This window comes from Dermacentor variabilis, chromosome 4 (genome assembly GCF_050947875.1).
Source record: "Dermacentor variabilis isolate Ectoservices chromosome 4, ASM5094787v1, whole genome shotgun sequence".
In the NCBI taxonomy this organism is placed as follows: Eukaryota; Metazoa; Arthropoda; class Arachnida; order Ixodida; family Ixodidae; genus Dermacentor; species Dermacentor variabilis.
Window position 1 is genome coordinate 29739492 of NC_134571.1, and position 19346 is coordinate 29758837.

At 45.0% G+C, this 19346-nt stretch overlaps 1 protein-coding gene across 1 annotated transcript in view; it reads left to right on the forward strand.

Moving 5' to 3' along the window:
• Nucleotides 1-15924, forward strand: part of LOC142578167 (gastrin/cholecystokinin type B receptor-like) — a 125269-nt gene extending 109345 nt beyond the window's left edge. The window contains exons 4-5 of the mRNA XM_075687568.1: nt 9536-9727; nt 15200-15924. Of these exons, the coding sequence (XP_075543683.1) occupies nt 9536-9727; nt 15200-15645 (638 nt within the window). The 3' untranslated portion in view covers nt 15646-15924. The remainder of the gene's footprint in view (nt 1-9535; nt 9728-15199) is intronic.
• Nucleotides 15925-19346: the final 3422 nt, after the last annotated feature.

Consider the following 19346-nt stretch of genomic DNA (forward strand, 5'->3'; position numbering starts at 1 on the left):
AGGCGCCGGCGTCTGCGACGGAGAGAGTCATCTCGAACGATGGATATTCTATGCGGGCTTAAAGTTGTTCACTCTAGACTAGTAGATGACTAAAGTTATTCATATCTTGTCTTACGTTCTTCACAAAGTTATTCCTCGCAAATTTGAGAATGGCAGCCCACAATTAAATGGATTGAAACAAAACACCGACAGCGCATCACTTTTTTGTCAGATCCCCTTTTCAGACTGAAATATCAAAGGGCTCAACAATAACGGAAGATCGGCCCGCGAAAAAGGCCGCGTTTCTACCAGAAAGCTCGCCTTCGGGCACAGATTTCACTGCCAGCGTTTCTCTGTAAACATTGCGGCTGCAGTTGTCCGTAAGCGTCAGAAGCAGCCAGTGATATTTGAGTGCTATCACGTTCCACTTTTAAGGCGAAGCCTAAGCGTCCTCCAAAATGTCTTCTTTTCAGTAGTTTTTCTTGTGCTGCTTCTTTTTGGGGGCCTTGGAACAAAAATGTAGGCGCAATCGGAGCCACGCATGCTCCGTTGTTATATTTATGCCAGTCAGGTGTTATAGGCATTCTTCGATCGTTTGTTTAGCCATCTGAGCTTGATTTGTTTTGTTATTCTTAATCCCCCCCCCTCTTCTTTTTCTTCTCCGCCTCTTGTAAGCTCCAGTAAGAGCTCAAAGAGAGTGCTTCTTTCTGTAAACATTAAACTGTAATTCCATGTGGGTCGAATGCCACAGCATGAGTACAATATATATATATATATATATATATATATATATATATATATATATATATATATATATATATATATATAGGTTGTCCCACATAACTTGAGCCCAAGCTTTAAAACTGGAAGGCACTCCGGGCGCGAGTTGAACCGAATGCATAATGTTGGCACTGACCTAGACCTACTCAGGCTATTTTTTTTTATTTTCCCCTTACCCCTTAACTAACGGATTAGTTATGCTTCATTGCTCAACTTTTTATGCATTGGCTGCAGACCCCAAGTGCGACATGCAAAGTTTTAGAGCACCTTGAGAAACCTTTCAATAACTTGTTTCCAACACGATATATCTCATGTAGGCCTTTCTTCCGCGTTCCAAAGAAAGCCCGCGAAATATGAAAAAATACTACTTGACGGGACGATTGTGCAATGTTATTGTGCTGCTCTCATGCGTTCGATGGATGAACAAGGTCGGCTGCAGTGAGACTGGCCCAGGACAGGGCGTTATGTCTGGTGTAGGTATCTGGGCATGCAGCTTTTATCGCATGACGGCGCAAATGCATGCTGCTGGCCGAATGGTGCCGAAGCGATAAAACGTCTAAGGAGACGAAAGACAAGAAGAACAGAACTTTATTTTTCTATGCTTGAAGTGGGCAAGAGCTGGCAGCCTACCGACGGAGTGTAATGGCGTTTTGTGGGGAGGGGAGGCGGCGTTAGGGCTGGAATGATTTTCCCGTTACCTTCAATCCAAAAAGCGCCCTTTGATTATAATCCGTGTTCGAAGAGGTCACTATCTGCAGCAGTGCACATTTGGCATCTCATAGACACATTTTCCGAGGCGTTCTTGATCATGGTATCAAAGATGGAGTTGCAGACTTGTCTTATTTCTTTTCTTTTAGGTTCTTTGATGTGGCTGGTGTCCAGTATGCTTGATCCTTGACGTAGCCCCAGAGAAAGAAATCGAGGCGAGTTAAATCTGGCGAGTGTACCGGCCAAACAACGGGCCCATGCCATCCAATCCACTGCTGCGAGAATACTTCATGCAGCCATTTCAAGTTTGCTGCTGCCGTGCGCAGGAGCACCATCATGCTTATACCAAATATCCTTGATCCTGGCCAATGAAACTTCGCAAAGAAAATCCTCAAGCGCCCCATCAAGGATGTCGTTGTCGTATCTTTCGCCTGCAACCGTGTTCTCAAAAAACACGAGGCCAATGATAGTGCAAACGTAAATTCCACACCACACATTAACCGACCACTGATATTGGGGATGTGTCCTCAAAACACAGTGAATGTTTTCATCGCTCCAATAGTGAGCGTTGTGGATGTTCACTTGGGCATTACGTGAGAAGGTAGCTTCCTCAGTTCACAGTATTTTGTTGACAAAACCTGGATTCCCTTCGGTGTTGATTGTAATCCAGTTTGCAAAGTCCTTTCGAATTTGGAAATCGTTGGGTTCCAACATCTGGTGCAGCTGCACGCGGCACGGGTGAAGTTGTCTCTTCTTAAGTACTCTCCACACTGAAGGCTTTGACACTGCAGCTTCAGCATCCACAGTACGAACACTTGCATGTGGGTCTGAAGAAAACTTTGACACATATCTGTCTCCATGTCTTCGCCCAGGATTGAAGATTCCTGTCGTTTCTTGGTAAAAGTCCCAATCTGTCTCAGCATTTCATATGCACGCACACTAGTCATTGAACTCGGACGCGTACCTCAATGCCAGTGTTGAAATAGCGCAACTGCGAGCATTCTATGTCCACTTCACGCGCCTAGAACCAAAACCATATCCACTCTTTCCTCATTCGAGTGAGCCATATAGCCGTTCAACGTTGGTCCCAGCCAAATAGCGTTGCTGTGGAGAACACGCAGGGATACGAGCGCCTGAGGAGCACTGGATATACTGCAGTTCGCTGGGATTAGTTCAGGCGAGGTACACAAGGTTAAAAAAATAAATTATAGGGTTTTCCGTGCCAAAACCACTTTCTGATTATGAGGCACGCCGTAGTGGAGGACTCCGGAAATATGGCTACCTGGGGTTCTTTAACGTGCATCTAAATCTAAGTACACGGGTGTTCTCGGCCCCATCGAAGAGCGGCCGCTGTGGCCGGGATTCGATGCCACGACCTCGTGCTCAGCAGCCTAACACCATAGCCACTGAGCAACCACGGCGGGTGAAGTGCATTAGGTATGATCTACATGCGGTAAACTGGAACAGCCTGCGGGCGCGCTCTCTCAGGGAATGACGCGCCGTTCACGGTGCAAAAGTGTGAAGCCAGACGTGGCCACCCGATACTGCGATCACAAAGTGATGTGCACTTGCGGGGTGCGAGATCAAAAAACAACGTCTGGTAGACAGTAAGTATGAGGAGCAGAGCAGACGGGGCCAGTGAGAAAAGAGTCATCGTCTGAAGAAGACATGCGTAATCTTCCTTGAAAATAGCGAAGGTTTTTTTTTACCATTAGTTTTGTCCCCGTGTAATTTATCCGCTGTTATTTGAGCCCTAAGGTTTAAAGTTGTAGCATCATCGTTCAATTCGAAAACTACTGCAAGATCATTTGTGTACAAAGGCAAAATGTATAAGCCGTCGTCGCCTTTTATCGTTCCCACGCACTTCGCCCTTTTCTTCTTTCAAGCAGAATCAAAATGCTGCTTTCGTGTTTTATTTTTCGTGGCCTTAGACGCTTTACCGCTTCGGCAACGCTCAGCCAGCAGCAGGCATTTGCACTGTCATGCGAAAAGAGCCGCATGCCCAGATACCTACACCCGACATAACGCCCTGTCGCGAGGCAGCCTCGCTGAGGCCGACCTTGTTCATCCATCGCACGCTTGAGAGCAACACAATAACAGTTCGCAAGTGCCCCGTCAAGTGGTTTTTTTTTTTTCATATTACGCGAGCTTTCTTTGGAATTCGGAAAGAAGGACCACGTGAATATATCGTGTTGGAAACAATTTATTGAGAGGTGTCTCAAGGGGCTCTACAACATTGCGTATGACACTTGGGGTCTGCAGCCAACACTTGAAAAGTTCATCAATTAAACATAACTAATCTGTTAATTAAGGCGAAAATAAAAAAAATAGCCTGAGTGACTCTAGGCCAGTGCCAACATTATGGATGCGGTTATACTAGCGCCCAGAGTGTCCTTCACATTTAAAACGTTGGTTCCAGTTATGTGAGACAGCCTATATATATATATATATATATATATATATATACGCACCTAACCTGCTGGAGTGTTAACCACGCCCCAGCTACATGCAGGATGCAACTGCTACATGTCGGGACATCTCGTAGAATACAAAGAAACCACAATGCAGAGTTTGCACGTATCGATGCTATGCGAAGCGCATGTCACATCGCGTGACAAATGGCTCGATACGATAATAATTATGATGATGGTGATTTATTGGCATTCCCTTTCAAATGTGGCGTTGACATAGTCAGATAGCTAGCTTAATTTAAACAAGTACAGATGTTTTTTTTCATTCAAGCATTTTTGTATACATCCCCTTAATCTTCTTTTTCTTGCTTCCGCTGCAAGCTAGCACGAGCTGGCGTGGTTCAGTGGTAGAGTAGCTGATCCCCGCGCTGCGGGGTTGGCTTATAGACTTCCCCGAAGAGAACGGCATCGTGGCCGCTCCCCAGCGCACGTTTAACGTTCCTAAAAAAAAGCACACGTCGATATTCGCAGTAGCATATAGGAAAACTCTGGCAGGCAGCCTACGCAAAAAGGTGTTTTTGTGGGAGCCGTGCAGTATCCGCAGCATTAGGACATGTGCACACTTGCGGACTTTGTGTCGGCTCGCTACCGGTGCTGTGCCGTGGTGAAGTTTTCTACAGCGTAAGCTGTTATGCGCTCAATCCATTAGCCATACCTGTTGGTTGTCTTGTCCGCCGCCGCCGCCGGTGTCCGTCGCAGCTCCCACGAAAATACATTTTACATAGGCTGCATGCCAACAGTTTTCCTATATGTTGCTGCGAATATCGCACGCTTTCTTTTTTGCAGGAACGTCAAATGTGCGCCGAGTGGCCATGTTGCCGTTCTTTTCGGGGAAGTCTACAACTTTTTGTCGTAAACGGCACTGGAAACTGTCTCCGCGTTCCGCTACTCATCGCACACCAGACATCTCCCCATCCTCCACCCCTACCAGTCAATGTAACGGCTGGCTTCTTGATCACTGCCCCGCCCCATAGCAGGTTAGCACAACTTGTGGAACAAGCAAGCATGCATACAAGGTCGCGGCGTTCACTTCGATGGAGTGCTGCTGTTTCTGTAAATCAGTTCAGAGCCAAAAGAATCGCAGAAGTCTGCTGTTCCCGTCTTTTTTTTTCATAGTATTCTGCTTCTAATTGAATGGATTGTACGCAACTATCAAATAGACGCTTTTGACCAGACAGGTGCATCAGCAGTTTTCGCTAGCTATGTACAAAGTACTCCAGTATTATCAGTCCCGTGTTCACGGAGCTGACATAACAGCAATGGACCGCTTCTCTAACTCTGAGCGAAGTCTTCACAAAGCTAAACGATGGTACTTATTTTGCTATTTCAGGCTATGCGCCTGGTACACAAGTGAACTGAATCAAATATAAACAGAGCTTTCACAATTCAATATCATGAAGCGCGTACATGAAACATGCACAGAAAGCGAATGGGCGATTTTTCTATTCATTATCATCTCGACCCCGAGCTTGTAGCCACGTTGTTGAAGTGAGGACAGTATCTGTAATATGATTTCAGAAGCTGGAAGAGAACGTTTATTCTAGCAGGGAAGAAGTTTGGGCGTGTTGGTGGGATACATTCAGACTAGGATACATAGCGCAAAAATTTTGACACAGGGACAAGCAGAACACAGAACGAGCGTTAACTTTCAACAATTGATTTATTGCAGCTGGTGAGCACATATATACTCACTGGGACGCCACTGCAATAGAACACACTGAAGGGAAGGAGGAAAAAGACAGTCATGTGACCATTATGCCCCAAAATTCAAGCTCTTTCCTTGATAAAAATATAGACGGCGTGCTAACGCACTCGTCACCTGCTCTGGTTATCTCGGCTGCTTCCACAATTTCCCTCGTAATCTTATTCTTGTGGCGATAGACAACAACAGTCTGTTTTAATAGCGGGAAGCATTGTGGCCTTCGCGTCACATTTTCTACAATGCGCAGCCAGATGCCCATCTATTGCGATGCTCTCCACTTTGTTACTATGCTCCGCCAGACGCACGTTTAAACATCTGCCCGTCTGGCCAACTTCTCACACGAAAGTGGGATCTTATACACAACATTGCGAGTGCATGTAACAAAAGGATCTTTGTGCGCGGTAGCGCAACTAGGCTTTCGTTTCCTCATGGGACAGCTCATCACACTCGATCTCAAGAGTTTGTTAGGTGCTGTAAACACAACGTTTACACCACAACGTTGCCCAACCTTATTTAGGTTGTGGGAAACCTTATGAAAGTAGGGAATTACCGCCACTTTTCGTTTGTCCCTTTCTTCTTTCCTTTCTCTTTCGTCATCCGCTCTCTGCTCATCGCTCATGCGTGAAGTTAGGTTCCTTTGACGGTGCAGGCCTTCAGCAACCGAGATAATGATATGTCTCGGATAGTTCGCTGCTTCCAGACGAGCCACCTGCTTACTAAGGCCTTCATCTAGCAAGTGAGCGCATGACTTAGATAGAGCGCATGACAGGAAAGAACGTACGATACTTCTTTTTATGAGTTTAGAGTGTGCAGAACTGTACCTCAAGGGCGGCTTATTAGCTCTGGGCTCATATACCCAACACACGTGTTCAGCTTTGAAATGCAAACGCAAGTCTAAAAACCCGATATTGCCCTGCGCTGGAAATTCAGTAGTGAACGTAAGTGGCCTATAATACTCATTGAAGGAGGCAAGAATACAGCTAACAGCAGGGTTTGAACAGTGAAAACGGCAATCTACATGAGAACTGGCAGCCGGATCAAGTAGTGATCTATCTAAAAATACCAAAAAATCATCTACATATCTAAAAACATTCACAACGCCCAAATCACCCAACCGCGCAGCAAAAGCTTTGTCACATCGAGCTAAAAACAGGTCACTTAATATGGGCGCTATGCAAGAGCCTATGCAAACATCCTGCTTTTGCACGTAAATGTTATTGTCAAATTGAACAAAAGTTGACCTCAAATAAAATGATAAAAGCTCTAAAAACCTTGCCACACTAACACCACAAGCGTTAGAAAAAAGGACAGCGCCGTGCTCATCTATTGCCGCCTCAACACTGCACAGCAAACCCTCATGTGGCAAAGAATAAAACAAATCTTTTATGTCCACAGAAAATGCAGTTAAACACTCGCCGTCAGCTCGATTTAAAAAGTTGATCACAGCTGAAGAATCTTTGGTAAGGAACGGATCCGCCACGTTGAGGAGCCTCGGGCTATATTGCAGGAATTCTGCGACGCACTTCTGCCACGTCCCGTATTCAGAAACAATGACACGAAAAGGACACTCATCCTTATGGGTCTTGGCGGTGAAAAACATTTCTGGGCAGTCACCGTCCGTGCCATTGATTTTCTTTGCAACGTTTGCCAAATTAAGATCTTTACACATCTGCTTAGCTCGCAACTTTACTTTCTTCAGCGAAACACGTCGAATAGGATTAAAGACAGCACATACCGCAGCAGAGGCTTTATCACGGTAAACACCCTGGGAAAGCACCACGAAACCCACTTCCTTGTCCGCAGGCAGGACACATAGCCTGCGTTCCCGAAGTGAAGCCGCCACTCGACCGATACGGTCGAGATTTGTTTATTTCCGGGCGGTCCGATCCGGTCGATAAAAGATTTGTTTTATTCTTTGCCACATGAGGGTTTGCTGTGCAGTGTTGAGGCGGCAATAGATGAGCACGGCGCTGTCCTTTTTTCTAACGCTTGTGGTGTTAGTGTGGCAAGGTTTTTAGAGCTTTTATCATTTTATTTGAAGTCCACTTTTCTTCAATTTGACAATAACATTTACCTGCAAAAGCAGGGTGTTTTCATAGGCTCTTGCATAGCGCCCATATTCAGTGACCTGTTTTTAGCTCGATGTGACAAAGCTTTTGCTGCGCGGTTGGGTGATTTGGGCGTTGTGAAGGTTTTCAGATATGTAGATGATTTTTCGGTATTTTTAGATAGATCACTAATTGATCCGGGTGCCAGTTCTCATGTAGATTGCCGTTTTGACTGTTCAAACCCTGCTGTTAGCAGTATTCTTGCCTCCTTCAATGAGTATTATAGGCCACTTACGTTCACTACTGAATTTCCAGCGCAGGGCAATATCAGCTTATTAGACTTGCGTTTGCATTTCAAACCTGAACACGTGTGTTGGGTATATGAGCCCAGAGATAATAAGCCGCCCTTGAGGTACAGTTCTGCACACTCTAAACTCATAAAAAGAAGTATCGTACGTTCTTTCCTGTCATGCGCTCTATCTAAGTCATGTGCTCACTTGCTAGATGAAGGACTTAGTAAGCAGGTGGCTCGTCTGGAAGCAGCGAACTATCCGAGACATATCATTATCTCGGTTGCTGAAGGCCTGCACCGTCAAAGGAAACTAACTTCACGCATGAGCGATGAGCAGAGAGCGGATGACGAAAGAGAAAGGAAAGAAGAAAGGGACAAACGAAAAGTGGCGGTAATTCCCCACTTTCATAAGGTTTCCCACAACCTAAAAAAGGTTGGGCAACGTTGTGGTGTAAACGTTGTGTTTACAGCACCTAACAAACTCTTGAGGTTGAGTCTGATGAGTTGTCCCATGAGGAAACGAAAGCCTAGTTGCGCTACCACGCACAAAGATCCTTTTGTTACATGCACTCGCAATGTTGTGTATAAGATCCCACTTTCGTGTGAGAAGTACTACGTGGGCCAGACGGGCAGATGTTTAAACGTGCGTCTGGCGGAGCATAGTAACAAAGTGGAGAGCATCGCAATAGATGGGCATCTGGCTGCCCATTGTAGAAAATGTGACGCGAAGGCCACAATGCTTCCCGCTATTAAAACAAACTGTTATTGTCTATCGCCACAGGAATAAGATGATGAGGGAAATTGTGGAAGCAGCCGAGATAGCCAGAGCAGGTGACGAGTGCGTTAGCACGCCGTCTATATTTTTATCAAGGAAAGAGCTTGAATTTTTGGGCATAATGGTCACATGACTGTCTTTTTCCTCCTTCCCTTCAGTGTGTTCTATTGCAGTGGCGTCCCAGTGAGTATATATGTACTCACCAGCTGCAATAAATCAATTGTTGAAAGTTAGCGCTCGTCCTGTGTTCTGCTTGTCCCTGTGTCAAAATTTTTGCGCTATGTATCCTAGTCTGAACGTTTATTCTGTGGATGACGTCACGGCTTTAGAGAAGTACTACTACGGCGACGACCGAAGGTGACGCCGAGGGCGATCGCAGTGAATGCAACGAGACAGTACATGAAATTAAGCAGTCATAGTGGTGCGGAATAAATATGTTCATGAGCTGTTTTCGCTAAATATATAATAATACATAGTAACTGCTGTTACCAAAACAACGCATGCATCCATTTAACTCTTCTTGCGTCCTTCCTCTGCCTATTTCGCATTAGGCTAGATGTTTCTCGTTTGACAAATGACACGAACTTTTCGTCGGCCATAATTATGCCACGCAAAGAAAGAACGGCATTCAGAAGTTGCTGCTGTAGGTTAGCAATCTTCAAGAGCAAAGTTCCCGAATTTCATGTGTATGCTGATATAAAGAGTGCCCGGCATCTCGTGGCCCTCGCTGCGCACCAAAAGTTCCGTGTCGTTCATTGCTGTTCGACCTCCTTTGTGCAGCCAAGATGAAATGTCGCGAGGACTGGGGAGAAGCCCTGTACGAAAGGCTGTTCACGCTCTTCCTGGACGTCCTGCTGCTGGTGCTGCCGCTCGTCGTCATGGTGGCCACGTACGCGCGCATCGCGGTCACCCTGCACTCGGCCATGCAGCAGCAGCTGACCACAGCGACCACTGGCTCGCCGCTCAAAAACGGTGCGTACGGCCCTTTGACGCGAGAGGCAGCGATCCGCCAGTATACGGTTGCACACGCAAGCATTATGCGAAGAACGAATTTCTCTAGACTTGCTTACATACGCATTCTGAGCGGAGCATCATCCGGGTAATGTTTCAAGCCTGAATTCGAGTGGTCCTTCGCGTGCCAAAGCTTACTCTGTCAGCTATTCCATTATTTTACAGCGAAGCTATTCATGCGACTATACGGTGGCGTAGTAGCTTCGGTGTCACGCTGCTAAGCCCGAAGGCGCGGGATCGAATCCCGGCCACGGCGGCGCCATTTCGATGGGGGTGAAACGTGCATGGTGCATTGAGTGCGTTGAGTGCACGTTAATGTACCCTGGAGGTGGTAAAAATTAATCCGGAGTCCCCCACTACGGCATGCCTCATAATCATATTGTGATTTTGGCATGTAAAACCACGGGATTTCATGCGACTACAATAAACGTTCGAAAATATTACGTGTAAGTTCTCATGATTTCCTAAAAAAACTACGCAACTCACGAAGCTTATATTTCGATAAAATATTGCGAATGATGCGGGCAAGCTGCGGGCAAACTTAAGTTGGTGTGCCATTTAGGGATTAAAAGTAAGATTGCTAAAATTGTTTTCGACCCGTTTAGAAGCGTCATATGAAACGCTTCAAAAAAGCACTTGCTTTCCTGGAAGGGCCAAAGACGGCAGAAAATTCCTATTTAAAGAAAATATTTTATGGGTGACTCAATTATTGAACACTTGTCTACACCCAAATTTTATGCATTGTACATGGAATGCATCTGCTTTTTCCTCGTCTCCTCGGTTAACTATGCGAATAACTGTGCTTATATTTCATTGAAGTATGCAACATAATGAACGATAACTGTTTAACCTGTGTAGATTATTTATAGTCTTTGTAGAAAGTTATTTATTGAAGCATTGCAGAGTGTCACGCTGCCGTCATTCGCGATGTTTCACAGGGCCAGGAAACAACAGCACATGACACGAACTTCAAAATTAGTGAAAATTAGGGGAATGTTAAATAGACTGTGTGGCGAAAGTTCCATGTTTCTGGCTTGAGCAGAAGCATTGGATGTAACCAAGAAACCTTAGTTATTTCGGTATTTCTGTGCGCGATACGAGGGTGTAGTTCGTTTTATTTATTTATTTATTTATTTATTTATTTATTTACTTATTTATTTATTTATTTATTTGTACATACTGCACTGCAATTAGCGCTATTGCAGGAGTAAATTAACAGAGGGAAATTATACACAGAAAAATACCATACAACGATGAGGGTTATGTGCTAGCATCATTCATCTTGGATGGCAGATACAAAACTTCGGGATGAGCGTGAGCGAATACACCCAGATAAGGAAATCCAGTCTTCTATGGAGTGAGGGAAAAAACTGAATTCAAACATATTAGTGCGTACAACGCACAGGACATCAAGTTCAAGTTGGGATGTCGTCTGGTTGATGGCTCTGGTGCGAGGTTAGTATAGTTGTCTTCAGAAAGTCTAAAGGAAGAATTAACGATGATGTGCGTGAAATGTAAAGATGCTATGCGTTGACGTGAATAGAGCGAAGGTAAATTCAAAGAAAGAAGTGGAGAAGAGGGTGAAAATCATGATCGTGAGGTGACATATAAATCTAACAGCTCTTTCTGAATTCCTTCTGGCCTGTTAATCTCACACTACTTATAATGGTTCCAAACAACAGATGCATAGTCAAGAACAGGACGGATTAGCCATTTATATAACAGTAGCTTAGAATGTTTTGGAGAGTATTCTCTGGTGTTCCTCGATAAAATATACAAGCTAACTTATTTATCTTTGACGAAATTACGAGCGAGGTTATGAGTAATGCGTACACACACAGTTCAAAGTGTTTGGATTAATTACAGTTTTTGCAATAAATTACGCATGCTAGGGCTCCGGAGCGTTATAGGTGTGTTTTACAAGCCGCTACAATGTTTGCCAGCGGTCGGTGCGTAACTATATATGCCGCCAAAATTAAGTTCAATGAAACTGGAGGGAACGCTATCGCAAATTTTTGTACGAAGTTAAACTCATAAGGATCAAATACTGCATTTTTAAATAATTTCTTTTGGAAGCGCTCGAAAGTATCAGGCTGCCGTTTCCAGCTACGTTCCCCAACATCCTGAGATAACTGTCTGTTACACGAAGCGTACATTTTTTAGAAGTCCGGAGAATACTAACTTCAATGTGTCCCGAAATTTTCACCTTCAAGGCCTAAGTGGAGCGTTGCAAATATTCATTGAGTCGTCGTTCTTTTCGGCTGTGCTATGCGTGGCATGACGTTCACCTAGTGTCCTCAGTGAAATACACTAGACAGCTTCTTTATGTCTGGTGCGAGTAAAAGCCACGCAATGTTTTATGGGTGATCTGCAGTCAAAATTGAAAGTAAGTGGGCTAATTGGGACATCGGAAATAATTACCTGTGCAAGCGCTCTGAAGCGTTATGAGCGTGTCTAACGAGGGGCGCAAAATTTAGCCTGTCGCCAGGCCAGAACTACAAATTCCACCAAGATCAAATTTAGCAAACATTGGCGGAAGGCTGTGCCAAGTCTCTGTGCGACGCCAACTGCTTGTGGGTGAAATAGACCTTTTGATAAAAAAATATAAATTATTACAAAGGTGTCACATGGCTACATTAAATATCTTTCACAATGTCCTTACATACGTGTAGATTACATCAGATTGATATTTCACGGAAAGCGGGCTTGTGGTAAGTGCATTTATTGGCACACTCATTTATTGCACAATTGGAAGGGTTGCACATAAACTCTGAACCGTGTCTCCTTCTTTTAGCTCTTTTTGTGAGTTATAGGGCGTTCGTAGTTGGCTTCTCCGGTGCATTCAATGAACTAAACAAGGCACCTTATTTATATTTCGCGATAAGAAGAAGCACGTTATGGGTAATGTGTATGCAAGGTTCAATGTCCATGGGCTGCTTACGGCTTTTGTAGTAAATTACGTATGCAAGTGATCCGGCGCTGCGGAAGTATTTTTTATTTATTTGTGTCGTTGCACTGGGATAACTGTGAACGTAATAGCGATCAAATTTAGTAAAAATGAAAGAGAGGGGGATGAGGGGGGGGTCACTATGGCCAATGTTCTGGCGTAGTAAATTTTTGTGTGGATATTCCTTACCAGTGTGGAAAAGCTTAATATGCGGGCAACGTTTCAAACGGAACAGTCATTCACAGGCAACGTTTTAAAGTAGGGTTGATCCAGAAATAAGATCCCCGAAGAGCTCCAGCCACACGGGAAGGTGCGAGGCGAAATTCGGCAACACTGCTGCGCGCGGCTGTTATACCACTTTCGATCCTCCCCGGCCACGGTTCGCTGCGCCGCCCATTCTTGGCTCAGCAGCCATCCGATATGGAGGTTCCCATTGTTGATCTCTCCAAGTGCGAGATTCGTTCCGTAATTCGCTTTTTGCACGCCAAAGGGACTCCACTCGAGGATATTTATGGTCAGTTGACAGAGGTGTATGGCGACAAGCGTATGTCCGTTCAACACGTCCGAGCGTGGTGCAGGGAGTTAGTGCCGGTCGGAAGGAAGTCCACGATGAAGAACGGAGTGGAAGACCGTCAGTTTCGGAGGCGGTTATTGAGATCGTCCAACGCGAAGTGCGTCATAACAGGAAGATCACCGTCCGTGAACTTGTTGCTCAGGTTCCTGGGAGTTCTTATGGTACAGTGGAAAGAGATTTGACTGAAAAATTGGCGTATCAAAACTGTTGTGCTGGATGGGTACTGCGGCTATTGACATCAGACCACAAGGAGAAACGCCATGACTGTGCTCGCCAGTTTCTTCAAAAGTGTCAAGAAGATAAGGAAGGATTGTTCCGCTCCATTATTATGGGAGACGAAACGTGGGTGTTTCATTTCACTCCCGAAACGAAACAAAAATCCAAACAGTGGCGTCGCCCAGACTCACCAGTCGCAACGAAGTTCAAACTGCTTCTGCTGGCAAAGTCATGGCCAGTGTTTTTTGGAATCGTAAGGGGATAGTGCTGATCAATTTCGTGAAACGTGGGACAACAATCAACTCAGAAAGTTATTGTGCAACACTAAGAAAATTCAGGCGAGGTATCCAGAACCGCCGGCGAGGATGACTGGTAGCCGGTGTAACGTTGCTTCTCGACAACGCCCGTCCTCATGTCTGCCTTCGAACCCGAAAACTTTTGACAAAGTTTGGGTGGACTGTCATGCCCCACCCACGGTACAGTCCAGACCTCGCGCCTAGTGATTATAACTTGTTCCCCAAGTTCAAGGAACATTCGAGTGGCCAACGCTTCCGGAGTGACGATGAAGTCAAAGAACAGGTGAAACGCTTCCTCAAAGGGTTGGCGGCGGAGTTCTACGACATTGAGTTGCAGTAATTGGAGCACGGTGTACAAAAATACGTAGAAAAAGATGGCAATTATACAGAAAAATAGGCCAAAGTTCCATATTTTGAATTATGCAAATTTCTATGAGAATAAACAATGTTGTTTATTTCTAAAATTGATGGGAACCTTATTTCTGGGTCAACCCTCGTATGTGATTAAATTACAAATAACAGACTCTTATACAACTGCTCGAAAGAAACATCTTCCCTAGAAAAAATAAGTGATGATTCTGCAAGATCACACAAGTCTGCTTTGATTTGTTTTATTGTTCGTTTCATGTTTCCTCAATGTCAGAGCTGTTGCTTTCTTCAGCGTGGATAATTAGCGTGCTGTGACTTGCTACAAGTAATTGATTTGGGATTTCTAGCGAGCTGGAAATAGAGTTTAGACTCTATCAAGGTCTTTCATAGGCTCGTCGCTTGCACCTGTAGGATCGCCGTTTCTTGCAAAAAAAGAAAACAAAAATGTTGAAGTACTTTACTTGCTTCGCTGGTAGTTGCTGCCCGTCGCACCTGTAGCATCAAGTGGATGTGCAAGCTGTATGATGTCTGATACCGCATTTATGTTGTTTGTTTGTACATAAATGCACCGACCACTAACCTTATGTACTGTGTACCTAAAGAAGCTCAAAACCGTCGAATTTCATAAAAACTGAAAATATAGTGACATTCCAGCTGAATATATTATTTGCTTACGCCTTTAAATTCTGACTGTCATTACTTTGCTTGTGTAAGAGAGAATTGGGCCATGAGCTTTCTTCTGCAAAAAGTGAGAAGAACGAAAAGCAATGAGCAATGACAATTAACGTTCTTGAAAAATGGCAAGCAGGTAGATATTGCTACAGCTGCGTTCATTTGCTGGATACACGTGATCTGACCGAATCAATTCCCACGGAACTAAATCTCGCATAGACAGTCGTTCTATAGGTGGCGTTCTATAGGACAGCACCAGTTCGCCGCTTTATTGCGTCCGTATACAATTGCAACGATAACTGTCTCACAAGCTAATGCGTGCGACAGAACACCAGCACTGAACACCGCGGCTTGCGCAGGCTCGCCGTTCGCGGCCGTGCACCCGTCTCAGCCCGAGCCGGGCACGTCGCTGCGACTGCATCGGGGCGCCACCATACGATGGCACCCGCGGGACCCGGATCGGTCGCTGGCTACCAAGCAGCGCATCATACGGATGCTGTTCGTGGTGGTGGTCGAGTTCTTCGTCTGCTGGACGCCGCTGTACGTGCTCAACACGGTGTCGCTGTTCCAGCCGGAAGCCGTGTACTACGGGCTCGGCTATCGCGGCATCTGCTTCCTTCAGCTGCTGGCGTACGCCTCGTCCTGCTGCAATCCCATCACATACTGCTTCATGAACAGAACCTTTCGCGTCAGTTTCCTCGCGCTGTGTCGTCGAAGTTGTTCGCAGTGCAAGCAGGGTCCGGGCAATGTGCGCAGTTTGGATAAGCAGGATTTTGTGTACGTTCTGGGTCGCGAACTGACGTAATTGCCGCCATTTTTCTCGACGATCCAAAGTACGAAGAAAATAACTTTGTCGCACAGAGGAACAAAATCTTCGGTAATGAACGAGCGTGCAAAACTGATAAGAAGATAGTGGGGGAGGGGGGGGGGGAGATCTGCGTTGTAAAGGCGGTTTGCATTGAAGATTCGTTGCGGTACTTCTGTTCCATCAAGTGCAGCACGAACGAGATCGTCATGTAAATTTTCTCATTCCCTTCACGTAACTTAACATGGAAGCATAATAAATGCCTCATTCAGCCATTCATTCAGCGTGATGACGATTTTATTAAACTTCTGAAAGATCTAAGTTTGTCAGTGTCATGTTTGGGAAGGCTTACATTTATCACCACACATGATGTTTGTTCGCAAAGGAGGGGATCCGCGAATTTTCCTCAACAGAGAGCGAACGAGTGAGTGAGTGAGTGAGTGAGTGAGTGAGTGAGTGAGTGAGTGAGTGAGTGAGTGAGTGAGTGAGTGAGTGAGTGAGTGAGCGAGTGAGTGAGTGAGCGAGTGAGCGAGTGAGTGAGTGAGTGAGTGAGTGAGTGAGTGAGTGAGTGAGTGAGTGAGTGAGTGAGTGAGTGAGTGAGTGAGTGAGTAAGTGAGTGAGATAGTGAGTGAGTTCAGCTGATTTGCAGTTTTACCTCCTTACTTTTACCTCCTTACTTAGAGCTGGTTTGCAATTTTACCTCCTTACCTTTACCTCCTTACTTAGAGTTGGTTTGCAATTTTACCTCCTTACTAACGGCGCAATCACAATGCGAGTATAATTTTCTGTCAGCCGAGCTCCTCATCGCCGCCGTTGGTGATGTTACAGCGGCCAAGGTTGTCCGCAGAGAAAGTTCTTGGCAGCTAGCAGTGCGAGTTCACTCTGAAGAACAACGATATTGAGTGTATACACTTCCGCGTAAGAAACCAACGTACGTTTGCATTTCCGTTAATCAAAGCACGAGAGGGTTTAAACAAGGAGGAAAATATTCCTTAAGAGCACATTAAATCGAACACACGAAAACAAAATTGCTTGCTATTTTACTGTGTAAAACCATATACCAGGGCCTGCAGAAATAATCGGCACGCTGAACCCGAGAATAAACGTTTGTTGCGGACAGGGCTAGCCAGCACTGTGGAATGACAACGGGCTCCCGTTTATGGTATTGTGAATCTGTAGAGCATGCGTAGGTTCATCGGGGTAAGCAACACCACAAGTACTGATAAGGATGCAAACCGAACTCAACACGGTTTCGCAAAAACCACCTTTGTCAGGCAGAGTGTTCATTAACGCGATAGCGTCAAGGGCCTCCATGACTCAGAAAATCTGCCTTGTGAGCAAATTTCATTCCGAACCGCGCCTATCCCAAGCACGCAGGCCCTCCGTGTAGCGCAGAGGCGTTACGGAACTAACTGCATTTCTCAAAGTAAATTGCGTCAGAAAAATCCTAAAGTATGACTAACACACAATTTCCAAACATGATAGCGTCGGATTGGAATTTGAATATGCGAGAAAAGATAATTCTGTTACTCGGAAACTCAAACACAAACCCCTTTTTTCAGCGTTTCTACCATCCACAGAGTCGCGCGCCCGGTTACTTGCATCATCATCCAGACGGCGCTCGCCTCCGCGTACCCGCGGCCCACGCAAGAGGCCGCGTTTCTACCAGAAAGCTTGCCTTCATGCACAGCGTTCGCGCCGCCAGCGTTCCCCGGTAAACATTACGGTTGCGTAAGCTGCAGTTGCCTAGAAGCGTGATAAGCAGTCAGGGATCTTTTAATGCTATCGCGTTCCACTCTTAAAGGGGAACCTTAAGAGGAAGATTTAGCTCCGACCCAACTCCGATGAGGCCTATTCAAATGCATGTAAAACGCAGGTAACGCTTTTCTGAGATAACCGCTGGGCGGATTTTAATGAAATTTGTTGTATTTGAGAGAGCAAGTTGAATTCTGGTGACTGTTGGTAGCGGAATTTCGATTCAGGGCTTTAATTTTGTTACAAATATTTTCGAAAATTCGGAAGTTCAAAGAAGAATAGAAGCAACAAGTTTACAAATTAATAAACCTGTATCAAGAGCACATATCGTGATTCTGTAAACGGCAGCTATTAGATCATTCAAAGCGGGAGAATGCGATATGCCAATTTATATCTTACGTCAATTCGTTACGTTGCGTACAAGGGTTCTGCGAAAGTTGTATTTCCATATTACTATATTTTTTCAGAATAATGTGTGACAAATGAATTTTGTCCGCTTTAGATATACTATGAGATGCAATTCGCGAAATGGTGATATCGTTTTTCATTGCTGAGTTACGGAGTTGTAAACTTGATAGTTCCGGTTTCAGAAAATTTGCAATTTTCGCCAATTTTTATTAAAACATTGACAATCTAAATCAAAAATTCGAAACCAATGTCACTAGATTTCAAGTTTTTCTTTTGAATCCAACAAACCTTGTGAAATTTGGTGCAGTGGTTGCCGAGAAAAACAAATCCTCCTCTTACTTATATTTAGATAGGAGCACCCGAGCTAGAGCTTCCTCTTAGAATAAACTTTATTGTCCAACGGATAAGGTGATCTACTCACCCCCGACAGGCAGGTCAGGGGGCGGGTGCCGCCACCTTAGATGCAGGCTGGGAGGTCTTGGGTCCCAGCAGCCTCGTATCTCGAGATCTCGAGCCAGCTCGTAGGCCGCCTCGTTGACGGGGACGGCTTCTTGCGCTGGAGTTCAAATTATTTGAATTTTTCTATTCAACTTTCTCTGGCCTAGGATTCTGGCCGCTAAGGGCGAGATCCTTCCCTGGCTAAAATCTTTTATGGCATGCAGTTTTGCTGTCACTGATCACAAATTTCGCGTCCGTTCCAGCGCAAGCCAACACGATCACAGCTTCTTCGGCAACTTCTATGCTCCGCCCGCGCAGAGTGGCAGCTGTCACGAGATTACCCCGGCCGGTGACTGCCGTTGCCACCGTAAAACTACTGCCATCTCCCGCCGTGTCTACCTAGGCCACCTAATGTCCCGAAATTTCGCCGAATCTAATTTGTAATGCTTCGGCTCGTTTTTTTTTTTTGCCTCCTGTTTCAGTTTCAGTTTCAGTTTATTATTCGTTCATAACAATTTGTTACAAAATATGGTATACAGACAAGGGTCCCAAAGTCAGAGACTGCACCGGGACCCTTGGATCAGAAGTTATACAAAAAAAAATTAAGCGGAATACAAAAAAAATTAAGCGGGTGCATGTTTTTTTGAAGGGGGAGGGGGCAGTGGCATAGCCAGAAATTTCGTTCGGTGAAGGCTCACGTTGAAGCTCGGCCTCCTCCTCATAGAATTTGTTGACGGATCAAATACATGAATAATAACTGCATTGCCATTGCCAAAGATGCTGCAAATGACTTTTTGAACGCTACGTCACTGTCAAAACATGTAAAATGTGTATCTTTTCACAAAAGAATACACACGCATGTGCCAAAAATTGTGCCCGGAGTAAATATCAATGGTTCTATGTTTTGTGTGTATTTAATAAGTAAATAAAATGTCCCACAACCTTTAGAACGTTATCAGTTCGAAACCAACAAAGCAGTGCATGCTGGTGATATGAAATTGTAATGACCGGGAAATGAACAAGTTGAGGACAAATATTTTAATTAAACTTTGTCATTCAAGAACCTTGTTTATATTTTTGTAGATATGCAACGGCCAGGA